Consider the following 24,942-nt stretch of genomic DNA (forward strand, 5'->3'; position numbering starts at 1 on the left):
ACTAACAACAAGGAATCCACTCCATTTAATTTGGGCACGTTTGTCTGCAGATCAAAGTCCCAGGTGTGGCCCTGGGCAGGTGGGTGACGCACAGAGAAAGTGGTGACTACGGAATGGAGGCCAAGGATCGGGGACAGTTCGGCCACATGGAGGGGGTTGTTCACGCACGATTAGATAGACCTGCACGTGCTCTTTAACGCTCGTGACGTATTACATTCAAACCGCATCTTCAACACCCTGAAAAGGTTCAAGTTCTTCACCAGCAAAGAAATTACAGACCAAACTCCTGAATCATCTGCAGCCATTTTTTATTCCAAACATGTATTTTTGTAAACCTGCATTCCCCTAACAGTGCAAGTGAATTAGAAGTGACTGCATAAACTTTAATACACTTTTAATGACTTTGGGAGGAGGAACACCCCTCCCACCAAAATTCCTCAACGTAAATGTACATGGATGCATCAGTCAAGTTCTGGAAGTGAAGTTAGCGTGGGTGTCTGCCATGCAATTAATCACTCTTAAAGCTTTTAAACTCACTCTGCCCGTCACACCGTGCACATTAGGAAAAACAACAACAACAACAACAACAACAAAGTCTGAAATCTAGACCATTGTGCTATAAACCATCGCACCATGGGGGAAATTTGTTCATTATCCCAATGTGCTGAAAATCGGAAGACATTCTAGTAGGTTCATCTTGGCCCTAGTGGCATCTGTATCTTCCCTTCAGCCATTCTTTGTTTCAGAAAATCTTACCCGCTGTGTGTACCACTGCTCCACATAGCAGAACAACACATTGCTTCGACCCCTGTACGTCGGAGCACTTCTGAAATGACACTCACTTGCTGCCTTTTGTCTGCTAAAGGGCCATTTCCCCGACATAACAATCCTTTGCAGTGCCTCTACATTTCCGGAAGTCTGGGTCAGGTGCATGTGGGCTTCACCAGATGCACATTTCACATGTAACCTATGTGTAACTGCATTCCCCTGGCCACAATGTCTTTTCCAAGAATAAGAGCAGCGGAACAGCCTTTAAAAAAAAGGACTCTGCTAGGGTTTTAACAGGTAGCCCACAGCACAAGTATCACTGGGGGGATCTGCTATACTTCTGCATTGAAAACAGGTCCCAGATATTCCGGGGAGGCCTGCTGCTTTTCTGTTTGTTCTTAACTCCCTTGCCTTTGGCTCAAAGATGACTTGGTGAAAGACGACTTTCTAGTGGATTTTCTACAACATTCACCGAACGTGAGAATACTCCTGGTGATGCTGATGCTGGTACCAGCTGACTGAGACAGCGGATTCCTGACGTGTGCCTGTCAGTCGGCATCAAGCCAATGGACCCGCCCCCTTCTTCTAGTATCTCCTTATTCCTAAACCTTGTGGTCTTTTCTTGGCTCACTCTTGTGGTCTTCTTTTCTAGGACTCACTCTGGGGATGTCCCCAACTCATGAGTCCCATATCAACGGAGCATAAGTCAACCATTCTTGAAAAGCGGGCATTATTTTCAATTTTTACAAAGGTCCTTTTTCATATTTAAAAGGTGTCTCAATCTTCCCGTCAGGTAAAACCATACTGAATACATAACTAAAAGCCGAAGCAGATTGAACTAATGCTGTGTAAGAGGATATCTGATAGGGTTCCACAGTGAACCCACAGAAGCAGGAGGGTTCGAAACCGGAATGCACTGTGGACTTTCAAAAGAATATTCTGGAGAAGTTGTACAGATGCCATTCACCCTGCCTGCTTCCCCTGAGAGCCTATTGAGAGGGCTCACGGTGGGCTGGGCTTCTTTATCACCGTGTCAAGCAGCTAACTTCCTGCTGTCGCCCCACCTGCTACTCAGCACCATCAGACGGGCAGAGGCACCGTCCTTCTCCGGACAGATTCCTGGAGTGGCTGCCTTATGAAGTCTTAGTGATCTCCTGAGCGTATGACTGCTCATGTGGGTCTGCCGTTCAGAATCGACCAGGGGCAAACAGATCCTGGCTCCGAGACCGTCCACGGGAACAGGAGGGGTCATCCTCTACGTGGCCACCAGTGCGTCTGCACCCCTCGTAAGGGAGCTGGTTACGGGCTGTAAATGCGTTTGTCCAAAGCCGCTGAGGGAGCTGACCCAGGCCTACCGCCTAACAACCTTCAATGGCTTATTAAAGGACGGCATGATACTACGAGCAAAAGTCCATTGAGGGAAAGCCGCACATGGGGTCTCATAGAGGAGACTCTCTGTCCGCCTCTGGCGGGAGGGTTTGGCTCTCCGGGCAGAATGTGCTGCGGAGTTCTCTGGGGAAGCCCCAGCACTTAACGCAGCTCCTGATGTACAGCTTAAAAGTGTCCTTTAAGCGAGTGACCAAGACCCCCTCAAAACTGCCCTCACTACTTTTGATACAACTCACGGGGGAACTTTGACAACTGGTGTCTTTGACTGCATCTGCCCGGTAGCTACCTCTGCCTCCGTCCCTGTCAGAAGCAACATCCCCGCCTTCATTCTAAGATCAGCCTAGTTCATGCCATTGACCCTCTGGCCTTGACATCTATTCCCAGATTCACCAGGAAGGGACACATGATACGTTCGTTGTCTTTCCGCATCAGAGTCAACTGCATAATAAGAAATGAAAAGACGCTTCTGTTCCACGCCGGGTTCACAACTGTCCGGCATCCTCATGATTTTGCCTAAACTTTGGCTATCTTTCCAAGTATTAGCCACGTATGTGCGTGGAAAAGCCTGTCTCCTCTGGAGTTCTGCGTCTTTGCAATGATGTTCACAGACCCCCCCCCCCCCCCCATGTTAGCTTCCAGTAGACAAGGCCCTACAAGAAAGATCCCTGTCTTGTTTCTTCTTTCGGTCCCATTTGCTACGATCTTTTATGCACCTGGGGCTCCAGCGGGCTGTAATAAGCCATTAAGGACTCTGCCAGACCCTGTTCTCAGCCGCGTGTTTTTTCTCTCATCAGAAGGTCTGTGGCAACCGCGGCCAGGGCTGCGGCCAGTTACTGAGTGTCCCCTGCGGTCCAGGCGCTGTGCTGGGCACACTACACGCATCATCTCATTGCCCTTCTAGAAAATCACATTGCACTCAAAACCAGGCGGCACAGCGCGGCTGATGATAAACACCAACCGGCAAACAGGGAGACTGGAACCAAGGGCAGCAACTCAGCATTCAGGCGCGCGGTGGGCAGGGAAGTGCCAGCGCTGCGCCCAGGTCCCAGTGCATTCTTTTTCAGATCATTTCTGGATGCCTCCCCGGGCTGGGGGTGCATTTGCAGCTCTCCTGCAGAGGACTGCCTCTGGGCTGTCGGAGCCGTTCTGCCAGCCGGAGCTGAGAGTGGGAAATTTATAGCTCCCCTGCGCCCAAGAATCTGAAAGATCAGCTCCCTTGCCCCGGGTTGGGGCGACTCTGGGACATAACTTACCCTCCAGAGCTCCCCGCAGGATCAGGCTGAAGCTGCCCTCCTCGGGATGTCCTCTGAAATGGCACCCTTGCCTGGCTTCCTCCCCTTCCCCGTCCTGCTTCCCTCACCCCCTTACTGCCATCTCCTACGGGCCGTTCTCCTATGGGCAGAACACCACCTTATTCGGTTACTTGCAGGCAAATCTTTGTACTGGAGTCTGCTTTCGGGGAACCTCCCTTAAGACGCTGTTTTAAAAACTAAGGACAGGTTGAACGGTCATCTCTGGGAAGGAATCTGCAATGGCCATCAGCTGGGGCAGCAAGAGTGGGAGGGGAAGCAGAGACCTCTGACCTCAAATTACCACGAAAAGGCAACACATCACAGCATTCTGACACAAGTCTTTGCTTGGTGGGCACTGACTTAGTCCTCGTGGCGAGCAGACTCGGATGCATGACGTCCAGGATGAGATGCCTTGCTGAGGTTTGCCAGGTGACCCAATGGCCTTGCTCCAAGCTCTTGTCCATTAATCCAAGTGGAAGGAGGTGTGATGTCTGTACAGGTGATGCCGAGCAGACTTGTGCTAGGGGCAGGTTTTTCCATCCAAAGTCCTGTTGGAAGCCTTCCGATGCAAGGTATGTATGAAAAACCGCTTAGAGTTCTTTAGCACATTATTTCAAACGACTCCAGGCAACAAAGATGCGAATTGTCTTAGGGGTCTGACCTCAACCAGTATACGTGTGGTGCCGCCTGCTTCGTGGCTCACACGAGGTCTCCTCAGATTATTTTATGTGCACGTCTCTTTTTAACAGCAAGTCCCAAAGTACGATCAGATCTGTACGAATGCACGCGTACTTCCAAGATTTCAGCCCGGAGATCAGTGCTTGAGTGAATTATATAACTATTTAATAGAAATAATAAAACATCGATACAAATATAAAGACATAATCAGTATATAAAAGGCTTATATTTATAAAAATACTTTTAGGTAACAGTTTTCCCCTGAGGGTTGACCACGCGCGTTGCATCCATAAATATCGTTCACCTCTGTAGCTTGCTTTCCCAAGTTTGGAGTTCACCTTTAAGAAGAAACAGGTGGTGGCTCCAGTCATGTGACCTGGCCAGAGCGGCTGCCTCAGGGTGGCTCCTGGGCTTGACAAAAAACGAGGAAGAGAACAGCATCAGTGGGGCCTCCGAAAAATCTGGAGAAGATTCTTTCTTCCAAATATGGAAGATACAAAGATCGAGGACGACAGGCGGCCGATTGGGTCACGTGACTGGTGTGGCAGGTCACTGGTTTTTCTGGACCCAGTCCCAACTGTCTTCGTTCTCTTTCCGGTTTTTCTCAGCTTCAATAATTTCTTTGTACTTTCGGCGAAAGAAGCCCATCTAAAAGGCAGAGAGAGGAGAAGCCGGGTTAGAATGCTGGAGAATCAGCCCTTTCGGTCCCAAGGCAGCCTGCGGGAGGAGAAGAAAAAGTCCTGTACTCACAGACCTGGGAAGGCTTGGAAAGCCCCTCAGATTAGACCGATTTAGGAAGAGCATTATTGTGGGGCCACTTTTCAAAATGCACGGGCTTTCTGCAGGTTCTCTTATGACTGTTCCTTATAAAGTGCTTTTGGTGAAGTGTTTTCCGAACGGTGTGCTGGCAAACACTAGTTACCGAGAGTTATTCAAAGGCATTTGGGAGTAAAATAGTGATTTGCGAATAAAATTCACAGTCAAATGAGTTTGGGAGATGCTGCCTTCTTTCTTCCTTAAAAAAAAATTTTTTTTTAATATATATTTTTGAGAGACAGAGCGAGACAGAGCACGAGCAGGAGAGGGGAAAAGAGAGAGGGGGGACACAGAATCCCAAGTGGGCTCCAGGCTCTGAGCGGGCAGCACAGAGCCTGACGTGGGGCTCGAACTCATGGATGGCGAGACCATCACCTGAGCCGCAGCTGGACGCTTAGCCGAGTGAGCCATCCAGGCGCCCCTCTTCCTTTAAGACGTATGTAATGCACGGTAGAAAGTCAAGGATCTAATAGACCCTTAGTAAAGGATCTAAGAAACTCAGGGACTTGACATTTCCTGAGCTCATTTGGCTTTTGATAAACCTATTGTTATCCGGGGAGACATCAGCCATCGTGGGGGAATTGCTAAATACTGCTCTCACAGAACAGGCTTTGAAAAGCGTCCGTCAGTCTGCATTCTACCTTGCTGTTCTTCTAGATCTTTCTCTCAAACCTACAAAACATGCAGTACTTGCCCCACACCCAGCAGTGTGAACTCCCCGAAAACTGGCATCTCACCGGATCCGGGATGGCAGTTTCTTTCAGCTCAGTTCTGGAAAGACCTTCCCCTCTGACGTCACATCCGGCAAGACGAGTTTCTGGGTTTTCTCGCACAGGCATCACAGACATTAAGCATGGGAGCTGACCTTCTCCCATGCTCGGAGAGACCCGGCACGTCTTGTCCTCTGTCGCCAGCATTCGTGGCCGCTGTTTCTGACGTCAGACATCCCTCCCTGCCTCTGCCCTTAAACGTGGCCAGCTGGAGTGGGGTACTCCAACACCCCCTCTTCTTGGCTGTGACAACCCTCAGGTGCACGACCTACCAGAGTTCCCCGGTGGAACTTGCCCGAAGCGGTAACCAGCCTTACTTACCACGTCTTGGTGGGCCTCCTTCTCTTTTGCTGTCTCGCTTTCCTGCTCTGATCAGGGTTTCCTGCGGTCACCTTGCAAATCAGTGACCCGCCCTCAAATCCCCGTTTCAATCCCCTCGAATGGAGGAATTCAAACGGCCACACGCGTTCAGTCTGCTGTCGGTGAGCCTGCTGTCCTGCAGGTTTGTGGTTCCACACCGTCATGAGCTTGTGACCCCCATGGCCACGTTCGAAAGCGCTCACGACCAGGAACTTCTGCAGTGTGCCGCCAGGAGCGAATCTGAAACCTGCACCGAGCGAGTCGTCAGGCCAGCCCAGCTCTCACGGGCACGCCCACTTCTCTATCTGTCCATTCGTCCTCATACTCCTTCCCTGTGAGCTGAGCGTCCTCCGTCATCCGATGGTCAGAATTCCTCGCCCCAGAGAAGGGGCTGATTGGCCTTTCCGGGTTGCCAGGGGAATCCTGGGAGCGCACCCGGAGTGCAGTCAGTGAAGAGGCTGAGGCAGGTTGAATGATGGGGAAGAAGCTTTCTTAAAACAACTTCCAAGGGTTTGCGGCTCTGAGTGTCAATCCGCACAGCCAGCGTTTCGGACACTGAGTTCCTAGTGTTTTCGGCCCTGGAAGTTTCTTCTCGGCATAAGACTACATCTGCCAGGACCCCACTTTCTGGCACTCCCCTCCACCCCCCTGCCCACACACATTTTCCTCTCCTTAAGTCCCTATCACCTTCTCCTCTCTGCAAGGAATGTGGAATCAGGGCTTGGTCTGGATGTTCTGGAAAAAGGCCGTTGTCAAGGCCCTCAAAGCACGCCTGCAGAAGGTCAGGAGAGCAACCCAAGACTTACTGGAAATGTCTCAGAAGTCACTGCTTGAAATACCGTTAAAAGATGTGGTTGACTGGGCAAATATGTCATGAGCACCTTCTGTGCTAAGGAGGACATAATCACGAGAGTAAGGCTGGATGTAAGATGGAAATAAGGTTCCTTAGCACAGAACTCTGCCTGCTGATGGTGCAATGCTTCACTAATCCCAGATTACTCACTTTCGATCCCAGATAAGTAGCTCATCTCCAGTCAGGCGGAATTTCAACGGCTCCCTCATTATCCTTCGAGTTTGTCTTAAGTCTGAGGACTCCTTGAAGGCAGGGTTTGTGCATTTTGTCCCCGGAGCTTAGCGTATCACCCGTACTTGGCAGTAACCGCAGAAACGCCCACAATCCTGCGTCCCCCGCGTCCAGGCCCCTCACCACGTGACTCTGTGGGAGTTCCCATCATGAGGAGGGGGGCTGGTTCCCACCCCCTGACTCTGCACTGTGACTTGTTCTGAAAACCGGACGCAGTGGAGGCAAAGCCGTGTCGGTACCCCGCTTGGGCCTCAAGAGGCCTCTCGCGCTTCCCAGAACCCTGCCCGGCCTCCACGAGTTTGGTCTAGATGTGAGTGCGCTCAGTGAGGCCCCCGAAGACCGGCCAAACCCCAACTGCCTGCAGGCGCAGACACGAGTCTACCCGAGACCAGAGAACCCCCCCTGTTAAGCTCAGCCCGACCCACAGACTTGTGAGCTAGACAGACGTTTGCTGCTTTTAAGCCATTCAACTTCGGGATGGTTTGTCACGCAGCATGAGTCAAGCGATACGGCACCCCGTGTTTTCTGTCTGACTTACTGAAAGTCTTCCTCGCAGGAAGAGAGGCAGGGGCAGCTGGTAGGGTTCTAGACCGAAGGAGCAGCGCCGTGCCTTGTCCTGCTGAACAGACTTTTCTTGCTCGTCTCCAAGCAGCACAAAAGTCGGCTCACTTTCTCACAGCTGTGCTAGCATAAGGATTTAAAATAGAGTGTGCAAGCAATCGAGCAAGGATCTAGAGCAGCCAGATGCACGGTCACACGGAGCTCCCGTGTGCCCATGTTTAAGTGTCATACTTGTTACCAACGAGGTGACAGCACCATCATCTCCTGCAGGCATCCAGAAGCAAGCTCTTTTCTCTCAAGTGGAGTGGTGTCAGCTTTAGTCCTAAGAATCCCTCCCCACCCCCGGGACGGCTGTCACGCCGCTCTCAGAAACAAAAGAGCCTTGCAAACTCTATGCCCCACTGCAACGCCACGGGGTCTCAAGCGCTCTGTGTCCGACACAACCCGGGTGTGGCCTCTTAGACGGAAGGCTGGAGCTGGCCACTGGCGTTTGCCCTTCTTCGATGCAGCCCAAAGACCATTTCTTAAAACTCAGTCCACTCTCACGGCTAGGGAGTTGGGTACAGTGGTGCAGGCTGTGCACTGTATGAAGGGGGCAGTGCCCCTCACGCCGTGGATATCATGGACATGTCCATTTATTACAACTATTTTCCAGCAGATGGCAGTAGAGTGTCTTTCCCCCACTCCCCCTCAACAAAATCCGCAGGTTTCCTGAATTTTCTAAAGGATGGGAGTACAGTTTCTGGACGAAGGGGCTCTGTTTGCTAGTTTGCACAAAGGTGAGTGGTGGCTCTCTGTCGAACTAATATTGTTTCTTACACAACTAAGCTAACTCCGTTTCAGAAAAAGAGAATATCAGCTTTGGGCCGTTTAGAGCCTCATTGTGGCTTTTGATACAGAACCCAAAGCCCAGGCTCTGAGTTTACCGAGCAGTGGTCCCCCAACACCTGTGTCACGCCAGGTCTGCCCATTGCCATAGGACCTTCTCGGAAGCGGTGTACGGGAGAGACGCGACAGGGGGAGCCCCGAGTCATGATGACTGCTCGTGCTCCAGCCACCTATCTCCTGGGCCACAGGTGAGGTCATCTCCTGGCTCTAAGACACCGATGGCATTCTCAGACCTCGGCGGGTTCCCAGAGCAACCCCGGGGCTGCAGCCTGGGGGGCACACAGCTGCATACACCCAGGGTTCACGCGAAGGCGGCCCAAGACACGGAGCCCTCGTCCGGTGGCGATCGTTTTCGAGGAGGTTTTGGAAATTTTGGGAAAACTGCATTTTCCATGTTTATGCTACAGGATGGATACACACAAGGAGTTATAAAATTCTTAGAACGAAGATAAATTGAGACTTCAAAGACATTTCTCTGGCAGCAGGCCTTCCTTAGGCACCTCCTCTCGCTCTGGTTACTCTGGGGGAGACGTCTGAGAAGTGCTGGGCAAACCTGGTTTGGCTGCCAGCTGCGCCCCCTGGGGGATGATTCATAATGAGTTTAAACTGGACCCTCAGCAGCCCCACAGTCCATTCCCATCCAGTGGAGTCAATGTTGTCCTGCACTTTTTTTTTTCTGGAACCTTCCAAGGGCTTGCATTGCCACTTGAAGGGCAGAAGGCCGTGTTTAAAACAGTTCTGTCTGCAGCGGAGGAAACGTTCACAGAAACCCTCGAGGAGGACTCAAGCCAAGCCTTGCTCAGCTGCAGACAGAGGCTCAGCTTGCTTTCTGGCTTTTGTCCGCACCGGCCCTGATTGATGGCAGCCCGCAGCCCCGAAGAGCATCGCCCTGAGCCCTCCTGAGAGACTTTCACAATTTTCCGATATAACCTTCTATCAAAAACCTACCCGAAAACAACTAGGGAAACGGCAGATTTCCTCAGGATAGCCCTCATCAGGGAGGTGTTGTGGGAGGCTCGAGGCCTAGGAAGAGAGAAGAAGGCCTGACCGAGTTCTGGGGTCTGCACCAGCCTCTTCCTTCCCAGCCCGAGTTGCAGTGCGTGAGGGACTGGACCGCACGACTCCACAGTATCTGTGCTCTTGTGAGATCCGCACCCCCTCCTCCCCCGGCCCGTGGGTTACCTCCCGGGAAGCCGTTCCAAGGACCTCGGACACACTCCTTCTTTGGACTAGCTCGGGGCCTCATGTTTACGGTCTCTCCGGTTACCCGACTATTTACACAGCACGTCTCTGTCTGGAGATGTCGGCAGGGCAACATCAGCCCAATATTTACTTCCAAGCATAAATAAGTCCCCACTGAGTGTCTCTGGCACATGGTTTTAATTGAGGCAGCGTGAAGGGTGTTGGTGGCTGTGTGTGTTTGCACACGTGCGCGTGGATCCGTGCGTTCCTTCTCCGGAGGTGAGGCAAGGATGGGCCTGGTTGGAGGGAAGGCGAGAAGGCCAACGACCCCCGGAGGGGCCGCCAAACCTTGCGCGTTCTCTGAGCCCTTTCACAGATTTCTTTTTCTCAGGGTTTCGGCTTGAGGTCAGAAGTAACGCTCTCAAATAAAAACCACGGACCCAACGCCAGCTCGAAAGCGGCAGGCTCTTGGAGCGGGCCCAGCTGAGGGCGGGGAGCAGCCCGCCTGCCCGGTGCTTGGGAGAGGGGAGGGCCGGGGGTCCCGGCCATCGTGGGAAGGGGCTGGCCACAGGGCTGGCAGGGGAGTGGCGCTTCCCTCGCTGCTGGTCATCTCGCCTGGCAAAAGGAGCAAAGAGGAGGGAGGGGACGGTTCCTTGAACACGGGAGAGGAGGAGGCAGAGGGTTTCTCCTCCACCGAGGGGCGGCCTGTGGGTTCTGGCCAACTGCCCAGGGGAGGGGGTGGGAGGGAGAGAGAAGCGGGGGGCCCTAGACGCGGCTTTTTCTCCTAACGGAAGAGCCTCCCGGCGTCTTCACTCGCTTGCCACCTGACTCAGAGGCTGGCTTAAGGAGCCGAAGGCACTTCTTAACGTGCCCGAGTCCCACACCAAGCAGTTCTCCCTACCGTAGCTCTGAGCAACCACGCTTTCTTCCGTAAACAGGCCTTTGTGAGGGTCTTGGAGAGGCACGAGGCCCGGGCAGGAGCTAAGGGAGAGGGGAGGGAACTCATTTGGATTTTTCTCCCTTAAAAAGAGTCTCACATTTCAAAGTTTTCTTCCTGCATGGTGGTTTGGCAGGCTACCGTAATCCTGACACACACAGTTTAAATTATGGCTCCCGGCGTCTGCTAACATCCCAGCTTTGGCAAAGCTGATTAGGATCCATTTCAGTATCTGAAGAAGGGGCTGGTTAGCTCAGGGCCCTCACTGTGGATTTGGTACTGGAGTCAGGGCCTGGGGCTGCCAAGCAGGAGAGCGCCTGAGGGGCAGTGGGGGGGGGGACCTTCGGGAAGGCCCTGGGTCTGCCCAGAGGCACAGGAGGAGGCCAGTGGTGGGGGTGGGGGGCGGAGGGGGGTCTGGAGCCCCGCTCTGGAACAGGCCATCTGCTGACCTGTAAGGGGTTTCTTTTAGATAAACACGTAGAGCAACAGTGGATGATGGGCCCGTTAGCGGCCCCACAGGGACATGCGGGAGCGCCCAGGAGCTGGTGGCACAAGCTTGGCCCGGCCAAGTCCTGCTCGGGTGTGTGTACGTGGCTCAGCCACCATCTCTGGTCACTTAACCGCATTTCCCAGAGGTCTTCCAGACTGACTAAGGCCTCTTCTGCCTACCGCTGTCCTTTTGCCCAGAGTCTGTCGCCTGGTAGGGACCCAACACTGTCTGCTGAGTGAAGGGACTAGCCATCTTCCAAGTGTGAAGCGTGCTGACCCGCAGGCCCGTGTGGCACAATGAATACATCAGCACAGCCACCTGCTTTGTTCCGTCTCCCAACCACGCTACGATTTGTGTTTATGTGGCACATTGTGGGGAACGGCCATTTTTGGCACATCGGCTCGAGGCAACCGCCAACGACCGCAGGGAGCCATGTCAGGAGCCACTCGAAAGGGAACTTCAAGAGATGTGGCTCCTCAAGGCAGAGGACTTGAACGCCACCTACCTGTCTTCAAAGGCCCCAGGAAGGCACCCCCTGGTCAACAGTAGCGACTGGGGACCACTCAGTGGCTTTCCCCTTGACAGGAACAGAGGGGAATATATACGAACTGTGGCAATAAGCCCAAACCATTAAGACCTCCCATGGAAGTTACATATTAGGCTGGCTTTTCGTCCAACTAATCAACAGACTTCTAGGCACTGGACTGTCCATACGATATCAGATCTCAATTCACTGTATGTAAGGCATCATTCTGAGGTTATAGATATAGGAATCACAGTTGACAAGAGGTCTGTAGGTGAAGTTTTAGGAGTCTATAGGTCATCACAATAATCCTACATTTCGTTTGCCATTTTCAACCTCCTAGAAAGTCATCACATTTAGTTAGCTGTTTAAGAAAGAAGATATTGGGGCACCTGGGTGGCTCAGTCAGTTGAGTGTCTGATTCTTGATTTCAGTTCAGATCATGATCCCAGGGTTGTGGGATCGAGCCCTGTGGGATCCTCGCTCAGCATGGAGCCTGCTTAAGCTTCTCTCTCCGAAGAATGAAATCTTGCCATCTGCAGTGATGTGGATGGAACTGGAGGGTATTATGCTAAGTGAAATAAGTCAGGCAGAGAAAGATACCATATGTTTTCACTCAAATGTGGATCTTGAGAAACTTAACAGAAGACCATGGGGGAGGGGAAGGGGGGGGAAGTTACAGAGAGGGAAGGAGGCAAACCATAAGAGACTCTTAAATACTGAGAACAAACTGAGGGTTGATGGGTGGGGGGGAGGGGAAAGTGCGTGATGGGCATTGAGGAGGGCACTTGTTGGGATGAGCACTGGGCATTGAATGGGAGCCAATCTGACAATAAATTATATTAAAAAAAGAAAAGATTCTCTGTCTCCCTCTGCCCCTCCCCCACTCAGGCACATGCACAGGCACGTGTTCTCTCTAAAAGGAAAAAAGAAAAAAAAGAAAAACGATATTTTTCTTAAACTTCCTCTGTCAACCTCCTTCCTGCATTGTAGCTTTGCCTGAAGAGATTACCCACTCTGAATGCCGAGTGCATTCATGAATGTTGCACCAAGATTTGCTTTTACCCCCTTTTCCCCAAAGGAGCTCAATCATGATTTTCCCCCTGACACTATGGAAGAGAGGCGAGGTCTCATCTACTTGAAAACGATCGTGACTTTTGAAGAAACGATTGAACGTTTGCCCCTAGTTCTGAACATCATGAATGTGGCAGATGAAAGGCGGCCCCCCCTCCCGTGAAGATGTGGCGTCTATTTCCCCTCCCTTGAATCTGGGCTGCCAGGTGACTGCTTTGACCAACCGAGTATGGTGGAATGATACTACGCCAGTTCTGGGCCAGCCTTTGAGAGAACGAGCAGCTTCCACCATGCTCCCTTGGGGCCTCAGCCACCACGTAAGAAGCCAGACCCCACCCTGGGGAGGCTCTAAGTCTACATGGAGAGAGAGAGGGGCTCAGCTGAGTCTGGCCCCCCAGCCATCCTCACCAAGGTGCCAGGAATGTGACTAAGCTGTCTTAGACTCCTCAGACCAGCCTGGCCGCCAGGGAAATGCCACTGAGTGACCGCACTCAATGCCACAGGGAGCAGAAGAATCACCCAGGCAAACCCTTCCTGGATTCCCGCCCCACACATTTATAAGATACAATGCCCCTCAATTTGGGGGCAGTATGTTACACAGCAGCTGCTAAAAGGTACGATATAAAAGCCCACAGCTCGAGCAACGGCACCTCAGGAAACCATGAAACCCTAAAGGGGTGAATGCCTGTCTAACTTCCTTCTTTTATGAGAGTCACCCCAACCCCCACCCCGCCTCCCAAAGTGCCATCTTGAATCTTCCTCCTTCCCGAGTCTTAGCTGTTGGGATCAGTAGGGCACATGGGACCCAAGCTGAGCCAAGTTCTCTCCCTGCCAGCTCCCTGCCTCCAGCCACAGCGGTGGACATTCTCTCCCCTGGACTTGCAGAGCTGGGCGTCAGAGGTGGCCGATCAGTCTGTGTCTGGGGCTAGAAGTCACTGAGACGTACCCCTCAGGAGCAGCGGGGGGCACCCGTTTTTTCCCGTGTGCAGAGAAGTGTGGGGAGGCAGGTCAGCTCGGGGAGAACGGGATGCAGGAGTGTAGAGGGGCAGGGGTGAGGGGCTGCGGGGGACAAAGGGAGGGAGAGAGGGGGTTATCTGGCTTGGCTTCTGGACACTTTCTGGGTCTGGATGCACACATCTCCTTTGGGGCCTGTGTGTACTCTTGCACCCTTACAATTCTTGCTGAAGTGGCTGTGAATGGATTTCTGGGCTTTTTTTTTTTTTTCTGGCAACTGACAAGAAGGGCCTTGGTGATGCCTGAGGTAGGAAACGGAAGGGAAAGCGGGCCGGGCCGGTGAGGTGACAGGAATGTCCTTCCGTAGACCTTCCGCCTGCTGGGTGAGGGGGCCTGGGAGTGATTCACGCCCAGTCTAGTCTCCTGTAGGCCCCGCACACTCAGAATGCCTCACCCCAAGCTGCCTCTCTTCCGGAATGAATTCAAATCGCACCTTCCTTACTCTCACCAAGGGAAACCGTCCACTGTCTAGTGAAAACAGTGAGGGACCGTCTTCCTTCCTGACCTCCCCAGTCCAACCGGCCACCAAATCCCGCTCCAATTGGCTCTCCTCTCCTCCATCCGTGGCCACTGCCCTAGCCCCCGTACTGTCCCCAGATCTCTCTCCCGAGACAGCTCTGGCCATGCCACTGCTCTGTCCACAGACCCACCCCTCCCCCGTTTCCCCTTTCCCCTGGGTGGTGGGCGCTTTCAGAGAGTCGGGGTCGACCATCTTACCGCGGGCCACTGCTTGCCCGTGACATGCCTCCCACGCGGCTCCCATTCTCACCTCCTCTTCCTTCTTAGGGAACATCCACCCGCCCTTCCCTGCCTGGAGAACTCAAACCACATCCAAGGTCAGGCTTGGATGACACCTCCTTTGCGAAATGTCCTCTGACTTCTCTCGGGTGCTTCCGTGTGTTCAGCTCGGGGCTAAGCATTTTGCCTGCATCCTCCCTATGCCTCAAGTTAGAGGTTGCGGTCTCCGTTTTACTGAGGGAACGGAGGGTCGCAGAGGGTGACGGTCCCCAGCCACACAGCTGGCAAACGTGAGAGCCAGGTTTCAACGGTACCTTCGTCTCAGTTTCCAGAGAAGTTTGCACACGCTTATCACCCCCTATTCCATTTATAGGTCTGTGTGCTAGATGGCGAAGCATTCAGGGGCAGGGAGGAGTCACAATTATCGTCGTATCCAGGTGCCTACCCAGCATTTGGTTCAAAGCAAACGTTCAATAAATTGAGCTGAAATGAAATATTGCTCTTGGAGGATGAGCAAAGTGGCTTTCCACTTTGGAGTCATTTAACTGCTTCCTTAAAGGTGTTGCTAGACCCTGCGCTTCCCCCCTCGTTAGTGATGCCAAGACCTCGTCTGGGGTAATGCCACCACTTGACTGCCACCACTCTGCCCCCTCGCCCAGTCCGTGGTAGAGGGTGGGGTCCGCCTCCTCGGGTCCTGGCACTTCGGATCACACAGCAGCTGGGTGACATCAGGGTCCTGACTACCCACGGCAGCTATCTCCCGCAACCTCATTCTTTAAACAAACACAGCAGAAGCAAAGCTAGGCAGATGGCAGGCGGAAGAAGGCACGAGTGTGGACACAGAGTTGGGACACAGACCTGAATGGCAGGGCCAAGGCGGGTGGCCAGAAGGAGGGCATTCCCTCACGAGCAGGGCATGGCCACCACACTCCCCACTCTCTGTCCCTGTCTGGTCTCACGTACCCAGCCTTGGAGGACTTCCTGTCATCTGAGGAGCCCAAAGGCAGAAGGAAGGAGTAGACGTGTGCGCGCGCACACACACACACACACACACCCCAACCAAAGCTCTTACTGTCTTTTCAGATCAAACACTGAGCTGGCTTTGTTCTCTGCCTGCAGACCTGAGGCCGTCCCGGCCGGAAGGAGTCGGAGGACACAAGGGGGAGTTGAGAACCTATCTGGCCACGCAGATTAAACAAACGACAAACTGGCACATTATTTTTTGTTTCTTTTTGAACAGGTAATAGCCACTCCTGGCAAATATATAGGGAAATGGACACTTTTGATATGGCGCTTGTGGGAGGGGGAATGGGTATAACCTTTCTAGAGGCGATTTGCAGGATGTAATAAAAGGCTTAAAGCATGCATTTCCTCTGACTCAGTAATTCCATTTCCAGGGTTTCATCTTAAGTACATAATGAAGGATTTGTGCAAATATTTGGCTCTAAGGATATTCACTGTGGCCCCGTTTAAAGGGGGTGTGAATCCAGGACCACCTGGCTGCCAGCGTCGGGGGACAGGATGGGTGCGTGCAGACACTGGGGCCGCCTGGAGGTGGGTTTTTAACAACATGGAAAGATGTTTGCAGTATTGTGTCCGGGGTGGGGCGGGGGAGGCTGAAAAGAGCACACGGAATGTCTGAGAAGCATGGGAACGTAAGAGAAACTTCTCTTCAAGGAATGTGTTCCATGTAGTTTTCTTTAAACCTCCAGAACTTTTTCAGGTGACGTAGGCCTCCACTTACAGCAATCAGCCCAATTGTCAGTCTGAAGAATGTGTAGTGAAAACACGGTGTTTCCTGTGTCTCGACTTCTTGGATACAAGTATGTGTATTATGCTTTTATTTCAGATGAATAATTGGACCCACTGTTTTAACGTTAGAGGTATCGTCCCTCTAAGCATGTCGTGTGTATTACTGGGAAGTTCAACATCCTTCTCAAAAATAAATAGGTGCTATGAGAATGCTTGGTCTACATCTCTACAGAGAAGAAGGTCAAGAAGGGACAATACTGTTCATCGTGGTTATGCTGAGATGCGGACTCCTGAGTGTTTTTGTACTTTTTTTCTTTTAGAGACTTAAAATTTTTTTAAGTCTTTCTTTCTTTATTTGTTTATTTATTTAGAGAGACAGAGACAGAGACAGAGCAAGCAGAGGAGGGGCAAAGAGAGAGGCAGAGAGAGAGAATCCCAAGCAGGCTCCACGCTGCCAGCATGGAACCTGATGTGGGGCTCGAACCCACGAACCGTGAGATCACGACCTGAGCTGAAATCAGGAGTCGGACACTTAACTGATGGAGCCACCCAGACGCCCCATACCTTTTTTTTTAATGTTTATTTATTCCTGTGAGAGAGAGAGAGAGAGAGAGAGAGAGAGAGAGACAGAGCACGAGTGGGGGAGGAGCAGAGAGAGAGGGAGACAGAATCCAAAGCAGGCTCCAGGCTCTAAGCTGCCAGCACAGAGCCAGACGCGGGGCTCGAACCCACAAGCCGGGAGATCAAGACCTGAGCCAAAGTCAGACGCTCAACCGACTGAGCCACCCAGGCGCCCCATATACCTTTTTTTTTCTTATTGACAGGTTACAATGTCTGATCGATGAATACAAATTATTTTGTGACCCCCAAGAAAGTGATGATTTGAATTTAAAGCATCCGTCCATAATAATATAACAGGCTGCTTCCCACCTGCATCTGAAACCCAGAACACTAGCAAAGCAGGGCTTTGGTGGCAACAAGTCCCAGCTCTGCCCTCTGGTGCTATTCTAGGACCTGGAGACGTAAGGACCAACCGGGGACCCACTTACCTGGGACATGAGCGCTCAGAAGGAGGGGCACACCTTCGCTAGATAATGACTCTGAGGTTGTTACTGACGAGCACAGAGGCTCTGAAGGGAAGAGACTCCAGACCTCTGAGAGTGTGAGGCAAAGAAGCCAGCTCAGACTTGGGGTGTGGACACCCCTTTCCCCTTGAGAAAGTGACAAGAGGCGAGAAGGAGGGGCCGGTGTTCCCCGGTGAAGGAAGCAGGGCAAGTGTATCCCCGGGCTCACCTACAAGTGAACCACCCGGGGTTGGGAGAACGGACCACGCAGCTCCCCAGGCGGAACTCTGGACTATATTTCATCTTAGTTGCCCGAGTCCTCGGGGCAAAAGTCCTTTTCCTGTTCCACATGGGAAGAAAACCAAGAGTCGCTCGGCTTTTGCTTTGCTGGTGTTTTCTCCGAGCAAACGGTGAACCACCCCAGGCCCTGCTGTTCCTCCCAGGCTTCTGTCGTGGAGTCGGGCTCCCACCTTTCTGTTGGGACCAGTGAGAAGGTAAGAACAGGGCGGGGCTGAGACGTCTGCTCTCGCTCTAAAGGTCCAGGCCTCGGCTGTAATGGCCTCAAGTGGAGCCAAGAGTCCATTCGAACCTGAGGGGGACGCTGACCTTGCTTCACTGTACCTGCACCGTGAAGGAAGTTCTAAAAGGAAGCTCCTTTCAAGAGGATCCTCGCGAGGCAGGAGGGCTGGGCATCCATGGCTGGGGGCTCCACAGGGCCCTGCAATCACCAGACTCACCTTCCAGAGCAGAACAGCCAGCAGCAGGAAGATGAGTATTCCCACCAGCAGACTTATGGCAATGATCCAGCCCACGACATAGCCACGGGGCTCCAGATTGTGCAAGGCTTCGAAGACCACCTAGGAGGCAAAGCAGAAGGGGGAATGATTTTCAGATGGAAGTGCCCATAGCGTGACGGAGCCCGGCCTGGGCTTGACGTTCGGAGCGAACTACAGAGGAGTCCAGACGGTTGTTACCGAAGACCGGACTCTGTGCAGTTCTCTCCTGGTCGTAGACCGATGGATTTTTCACCATCAGGGGGTGAAAAAGCCACTTGAAATCCAAGCCCCAGGTCTTGAGAGGGTTGTAACAACAACAAGCCTGACTTCAATATCACGAAGTGAACCTAAGTGTGGCGAAAGTCTCAGAAGACGCACTCTTCTGCATTCGGGCAACAACGGCCTCCCGTGCATCACGGTTTTGCAATGGAGGACGTGGCCGTGCCGGCTTCTTTCCAAGTGTTCAGCTCAACGTGTCGCTCAGCGCAAGCATCTGACGGATGCCACTTTCCTGACAGACTGTCACTCCCCAAGGGCCGGGACGCCATCCGTCTCCGGTCTCATGGCAATGCCTAGCACACTGGAGACCCTCACTCCTGAAGCGCCGGGCTCTGGTTTTCGGTGGGAACCATGCGCGATCCCAGCCCGTGCCTCCGTGAGGCAAGTTTCCCCAAGTTTTATGGGAAGTCAGTGGTGTGCTGGAACTGGCCATCGGCCGGCAAGGGCCAGCCGTGTGCTCCTCTTCCTGGCCGCATCGACGTGGGGGCATTTACACTGCAGAAATTGGGAGACAAGTCAGGGCCCCCCACCCGCCTGCCGGAGAACGGATTGCTTAACATGTATGGGCTCGACACTAATTGGACCCTTTGGCTCTGCTCCAGCCCCACTGGGCACGGTGGGGTTTGGTTTTGTAGAATTCCAAGCATCCGTTGTGTCCTTGCCGCATGGTAACTTTGCCCTAACGATCACTGCCCACTCAAGCTCGCTGCAAAAGAGACAAAAGTCCCAGCTCTGGGCAGTCATTGTTTCCCTTGGCTGCCCAGCTGGCCCATCCCCGGGTCTTTGTCCACGCTGGGCCATCCCCTCCTTGGGGAGAGCCTGTCTGAACCTAGCCAGATGCTGGAGGCCGGCTGTGGCTTCCACCTTGCCTGGAAGCTTCACTAATCATGGGAGCCCAGGGATTCCCCACTCAAGCTTCATGGGGTGATTGGGCACAGTACCTTACAGTGACCAGCACTGCTTATGGCCCCTTTTAGGGCCTGGCTCCCAGCTAACTCTTCCCAAATGCTCCTCTGTGTCTTGTAATCTCCTATCCACGTTATACAACTACCCGATGAGGGACTCAACGCCCATTTTACAGAGGGGGACCATGGAGGCCCAGAGAGGACAAGACTTTTTCTCTGGGCCAAGTAGCTGAAGTACACAGTCAGGATTTGAACTCAGGTCCAGCCAACCCCAACCCCCCAAATCTGAGCTTGTCAACACTGTACCACTGAGTGCCTAGATGACGATGGCTCTTCTTAAAGACTACCTGTTGGTTAAATAGGTCATTTGTTGACGGCGCCCTGGTGATAAGAAAAGCAAAGGTGTGCATCTCGATCTCATTGCATCCATTCCCACAGCCCGAGTCGGAGGGGAGGGGTGTGTGCTGGGGGGAGGGGCCGGATGGCCAGTCATGAGGCAGACAAGCTGCCACAGTTGCACCCATAGACGCTGAATCCAGAACCTCATCTCAAAGAAAATCAGGCAGAGCAGAGACCATCCCTTCCTACACGGGGGCAAATGAAAGAAAACTGCCTACACACATAGTCATTCTGGGAACGGAAAGGAGGCCTCTTTGCTGGATTGTGCTCACTGGCTATGTGACCTTGGGCAAGGTACTTAACCTCTCTGAGCCCCCTTTCTCTCATCTGCAACATAGGGGTAAAACAGCAGCTCTGCAGAGAATTCAAGGGGCTAAGACACACAGAGCCCCAAGCTTGGCACCGGGCAGAACCCAGCTCTGACAAACAGAAGGTGATTTCTCCATCACTGCCGGCAGGGAGGTATTTTTGAGGTTGGGCATGGTTGGCTACTTTTCCATTTTTAAAAGCTATTTACTGATGTCTAATATACACAGAGAAAAGTAAACACAACCCAAGTGCACAGCTCACTGAATTCTTATCCCACGCATGCTAAATGCACAGGTGCAACCAGTACCCAGAATAAGAAACAGAATGGGACCAGAACCCCCGGAAGTCCCCTTTGCACGCCTTTCCGGCTAACCACCTCCCCATCACGGGTAACCGTGACCCTGACTTCTAAGGGCCTGGATTAGCTGCACCTGCTTTTGTCCTCAGTACACCTGGAATGGCACAGCGTCAACTGTGAAGTCTGCCATCACGCGCCCATCTGTTCAGACTAGAGATTCAGGTCTTTAAAGAAAGATTCACGCCCTTGGGTTCTTGCCCCTGAAAGGCTGTGGATTGGGTCACCCCCCACAATCAGAATCTCTCATGGCGTCTTGTACAGATGAGCCTTGAGGCACTATGGCCAACAGGTACGGTCTTAGACAGCCAAGATACCGCCCTCCGTTTCCTCCTCTGTGAAACGGGGGTCTGAGGGGGAAAATCAGATAGCGTTGTGAAAATTCCCACCGCAGGGTCACGTAACATAAGTCTGCCGAACCTTCTCATCGACAGAGAGTTGCTGAGACAGGCTGTGAGCTCAGTGTGGGTCAGCTGTGGTCGAGCCCCTTGGATCACCCCGATGGCTTCTCAGGGACGCTGCCTGCCCTCCGCATCAGAAATCTGCGTCCTGGCAAAGCCATGCTGGAGATCTGGTTTTGTGGATACAGGCACAGCTAACAGTATCCACAGCAGTTTAGTCTAGCAAATTCCACAAGAATGCCCTGTCACTTCGCCAGAATGCGTGTTTAATCCTTTCTTATTTTTAGTGATGCTGTCCGTCTTCTTGGATGCATGTCTCGTGCTTTGGCAGAGCGGGTTCCCGTGCGTCAAGACCCTAATAAGCTCACGTGGGGGAGAAAATCAGAGCGTCCTGCAGCTTTAAGAAGTCACATCTCAGATAAAACCCCAAAGGAAGGCACAGCAGCTGGACTACAGCAGGGAGTCAACAAGCAGTGACCAGGAAGCCTCAACTATACCACTAAAGAGCTGGTGATCCTGGTCACGCCCCTGGACCTCTCTACGTATCTTTTCTCTGTATTCTCTTGTTCCCATCCCCAGTCACTATTCCAGGTCAGGCCTGGTCTGATCTCATAGCACCCTTTCAGGGGCCCCGGAGAGCCCATCAGGGGTTGTCTTCTTTTCTTTTTTTTTTTTTTTTTTTTCAAATATTTATTTTAGGAGAAAGAGAGAGAGGGAGGGAAGAAGGGAGGGAGGGAGAGGGAGAGAGAATGTGAGCAGGGGAGGGGCAGAGAGAGAGACACACGCACAGAATCTGAAGCAGGCTCCAGGCTCTGAGCTGTCAGCACAGAGCCTGATGCGGGGCTTGAACTCATGAGCTGTGAGATCATGACCTGAGCCAGAGTCAGCCACCCAGGTGCCCCAGGAGTTGTCTTCTTAAAACGCAGGTCTTATGTTGCTTCTCTGCTTACGCTATTGGTGACTTCCCTTTACGCTGAATACATATTCCAGGGTCCCAAGTTCTTTACAGTCTCGTCTCCTTCCTACCTTGCCAGCCCCTTGCCGGGCCATCATTCCCATCCTTGTTGGTTTGCATCATCTCGCCAGCCAGAACTGTGCTCTCCGGCCTCTGCAGGCTGCTTTGGCCGTCTGCAATGCCTTTCTGTTCTTGTCCATTTGACAAAATCCAATATTGCTCATCTTAAAAGTATTCAGGGGCGCCTGGGTGGTTCACTTGGTTAAGCTTCTGACTTTGGCTCAGGTCATGATCCCACGGTTCATGGCTTGGAGCCCCACTTTGGGCTCCGTGTTGACAGGGTAGCGCCTGCTTGGGATTCTCTCTCTCTCTCCGTCTCTCTCTGCCCCTCCCCTGCTCACGTGCATATGTGCTCTCTCTCTCTGGTGCATATGTGACGTCAATGCCATTGGTCCATACTTGGAGCAGAAAGGGGCCAGGGAACGTTCCAGTCTACCATCGGAAGGACATGCGATCATCTTTTCGCCTGATTTCCAAGTTTTAAATACTTTTGAAAATAGGATAATATCATGGGGAAATGACAAATGTTACAACATTAAGTGCAAAAAAAAAAATCAAGATAGCAATTTAATATCTAGAAGACGTCAGCTTTGCAGAAACATGGTAGGAAGTTTTAAAAGTACACAGGTGCTTTTTTGAGATTATGGGGCTTCTTTTCCTTTTTTTCTGTTTTTCGCTCTTAAAACTTCTTTTTAACTCAGTGTTTTAAAGCCAAGTTGAAAAAAAAAATGGAAAAAGAGAGACTCTGCTCCTACATCTGCTGTTCCAAGAAACCTGACTTTTTGGCAGAATTAGTCATTCTTTGAGCTTTTGGAAACGTTGCCATTTTCAGCCTCTGTTAGCAGAGAAGCCCTATTGTGGCATCTCAATGTACAAAACGGAAGAAAACGGAGGTTCTCTGGTTGTAGAGAAGGTAGGCAGCCCGAGCCCAGCCCGCTCAGCACCCCCTTCCTACGCCGTCCCTCCCTACCCCAGCCGCAGCAGGCCCTGAACCGGATCAAGGGACCCCCATGGCTCCACAGGACTTAGTTTTAAAACCTTAGCCGAGCAGTGCTGTCTCTTAGTCCTTATCACTCTGTAAGGTAACGATGCATCTTCCTGTTGACGGGCTCCAGCACCCTGTGAATTCCTACAGAACAAGGCTTCAAATGCACATTCTCCAGTCACCTAAACCAGGATTGTGATTCATGGTGTGGTTCATGAATGCAACGTCCTCTCGGCTCTAACATCAGGTGGAGCATGGATATAATTCAGTCTACAACAGAAGATGCTGGGGTTTGAAGCCGGAGTCTCTGAGTGTTCTCTTCTCTACCTCAAAAATATATTTGCAAATGTTATTTCTCGGCGGGGAGTTCTGGCCATCCGTGCATCCATCTGCCCACCTACACATGCCCATCTGTCCATCCATTCATCTGTCTGTCCACCCCATCCATCCATCCGTTTGTCTATGTAGCAGCTGCTACGTGCCGGGCGCTTGTAGGGGGTCCTTGATGAATCAAGCAGATAGTGTTGTCCTCACGAAGCTTCTGGCTTTTAGAGAATACTGATCAATTAGACACATCGATGTGAAATTATAATTTTGGCCAGTGCCCCAAGGCAGAGGTTCATGGTTATAAAAGACTCTGAGATAGGCGTGGCAGTCAGAAAGAGTTCCTGGAGGAGCTGCTGGAGCTGAGAGCGAAAGTCAAAGAGAGGGGAGGGAACAGCATTCCAAAGAGAAGGAACAGCATATGCAAAACCCCTGTGGCCGCAGTAAGCTTGGCAGGGGTGAGACAGGGCCAGCAGACAGCGGGGTCGGAGCAGGCAGAATGAACAAGGCGCCAAAGGAAGACGTTCAAGGCGAAGCTGGAGAGACAGGAAGGGCTGGAGGCTGGGTTAAGACTCATACGTTTCATCTTAAGAGAAACAGGAATCCGACGCAGGGTTTGGACCCGGGGAGGGATATGGTTCACAGTTTGCCGGGAGCACTTAGCTGAAAAACGACGGTAGATGAGAAGGGAGAACTTCGCACGGCGGGGGGGGGGGGGGGGGGTTCAAGGAACAAACAGCCCTGGTAGCAGGGTTGTAGGGGAAGTGGTGCAGGGGAGATGTTGTGCTTCCAGCACGAAAGGAGGTGAGGAAAAAGGGGAAAAGATCTGCGGACGGTGGGGGGTCTGGTGGTGGAGGCCGGGAGACCCGAGGTGGCAGTTCTGCCCGGCGAGGGGGTGGCTGATGGCACGGCCGTGGATGAAAGCCGGGAGGCTCGTGTGCCGGACGTGAACTAATAACGCGTAAGAGAAGGAGGGGCTTGAGGATTTGTCTCCACAGAGGCTTTGAGGAGGACGGACGTCGGGCCGGGGCAAGAGCGGGCCCACATCCTGGGCGTCCCGCCGGCTGCTGGGGAGTTTCACGCACCTGAGGTTGGCGAGCCGGTGTCTGGGAACCTCCGGAAGCCAACTTCCGGTCTGAGGCAGCTGGCAAACCCGAATCACAGTGCTGGACTCGTTTCTGTGTTTCTGGAAACTTTCAAATTCCCACCACCGCAAGTAGGCCTCGTGTCACAGCTGGCGACGCTCAGGTCTCTGTGAGGCCTGAGGACGTGACCACAACGGGGTGCGCCTGGCCCAGGCCCCTGCGGGGCACGGGTTTCCGGTGCTGAGGGGACGGTGCAGTCAGCACCACCCAAAGGGAGGTTCAGCCTCAGACCCAGGTCGGCTGAAGGTCAATTACGACGGCAAGACGCTCTCTGCAGTCGACCTCACACACACCTCACAGAGCAGGAATTCGAGTAAGAGAAAAAGTGGAGGGGACAGAACATCTGGGACGATGAAATGACATTTCCACCTGCTTCTGATTACATCTAACAGCCAGCGAGGGGGGAGGCGAGGGGGGAGGCAATGTTCTCAGCAGAACCACGTCTTAAACTGCTCTCAGAACACAGCCCTCGGAAAGCACACCCGCTCAGGGGAGCAGGGACACTTCTGGAGACCACATCAATGAACAGAAAATAAACTGCGCGTTTGGCGAGATCAGCATCATACGTCTGTGCCGTGACAAACAGAGACGTCACCCGTGCCCGTGGCTGCCAGGTGCCGGGTGTCGGAGATGGCCTGCTCTGTTAGAATTTGCAGAGGCGAGAGCTGG

General features: G+C 52.6%; 1 protein-coding gene across 1 annotated transcript in view; it reads right to left on the reverse strand.

The window, feature by feature from the left end:
• Positions 1–291: 291 nt before the first annotated feature.
• ITGA9 (integrin subunit alpha 9) overlaps positions 292–24,942 on the reverse strand; it is a 327,365-nt gene continuing 302,714 nt past the window's right edge. The window contains exons 26-27 of the mRNA XM_049629010.1: positions 18,118–18,237; positions 292–4,775 (exon numbers count right to left, since the gene is read on the reverse strand). Of these exons, the coding sequence (XP_049484967.1) occupies positions 4,677–4,775; positions 18,118–18,237 (219 nt within the window). The 3' untranslated portion in view covers positions 292–4,676. The remainder of the gene's footprint in view (positions 4,776–18,117; positions 18,238–24,942) is intronic.

This window comes from Panthera uncia, chromosome C2 (genome assembly GCF_023721935.1).
Source record: "Panthera uncia isolate 11264 chromosome C2, Puncia_PCG_1.0, whole genome shotgun sequence".
Lineage (NCBI taxonomy): Eukaryota > Metazoa > Chordata > Mammalia > Carnivora > Felidae > Panthera > Panthera uncia.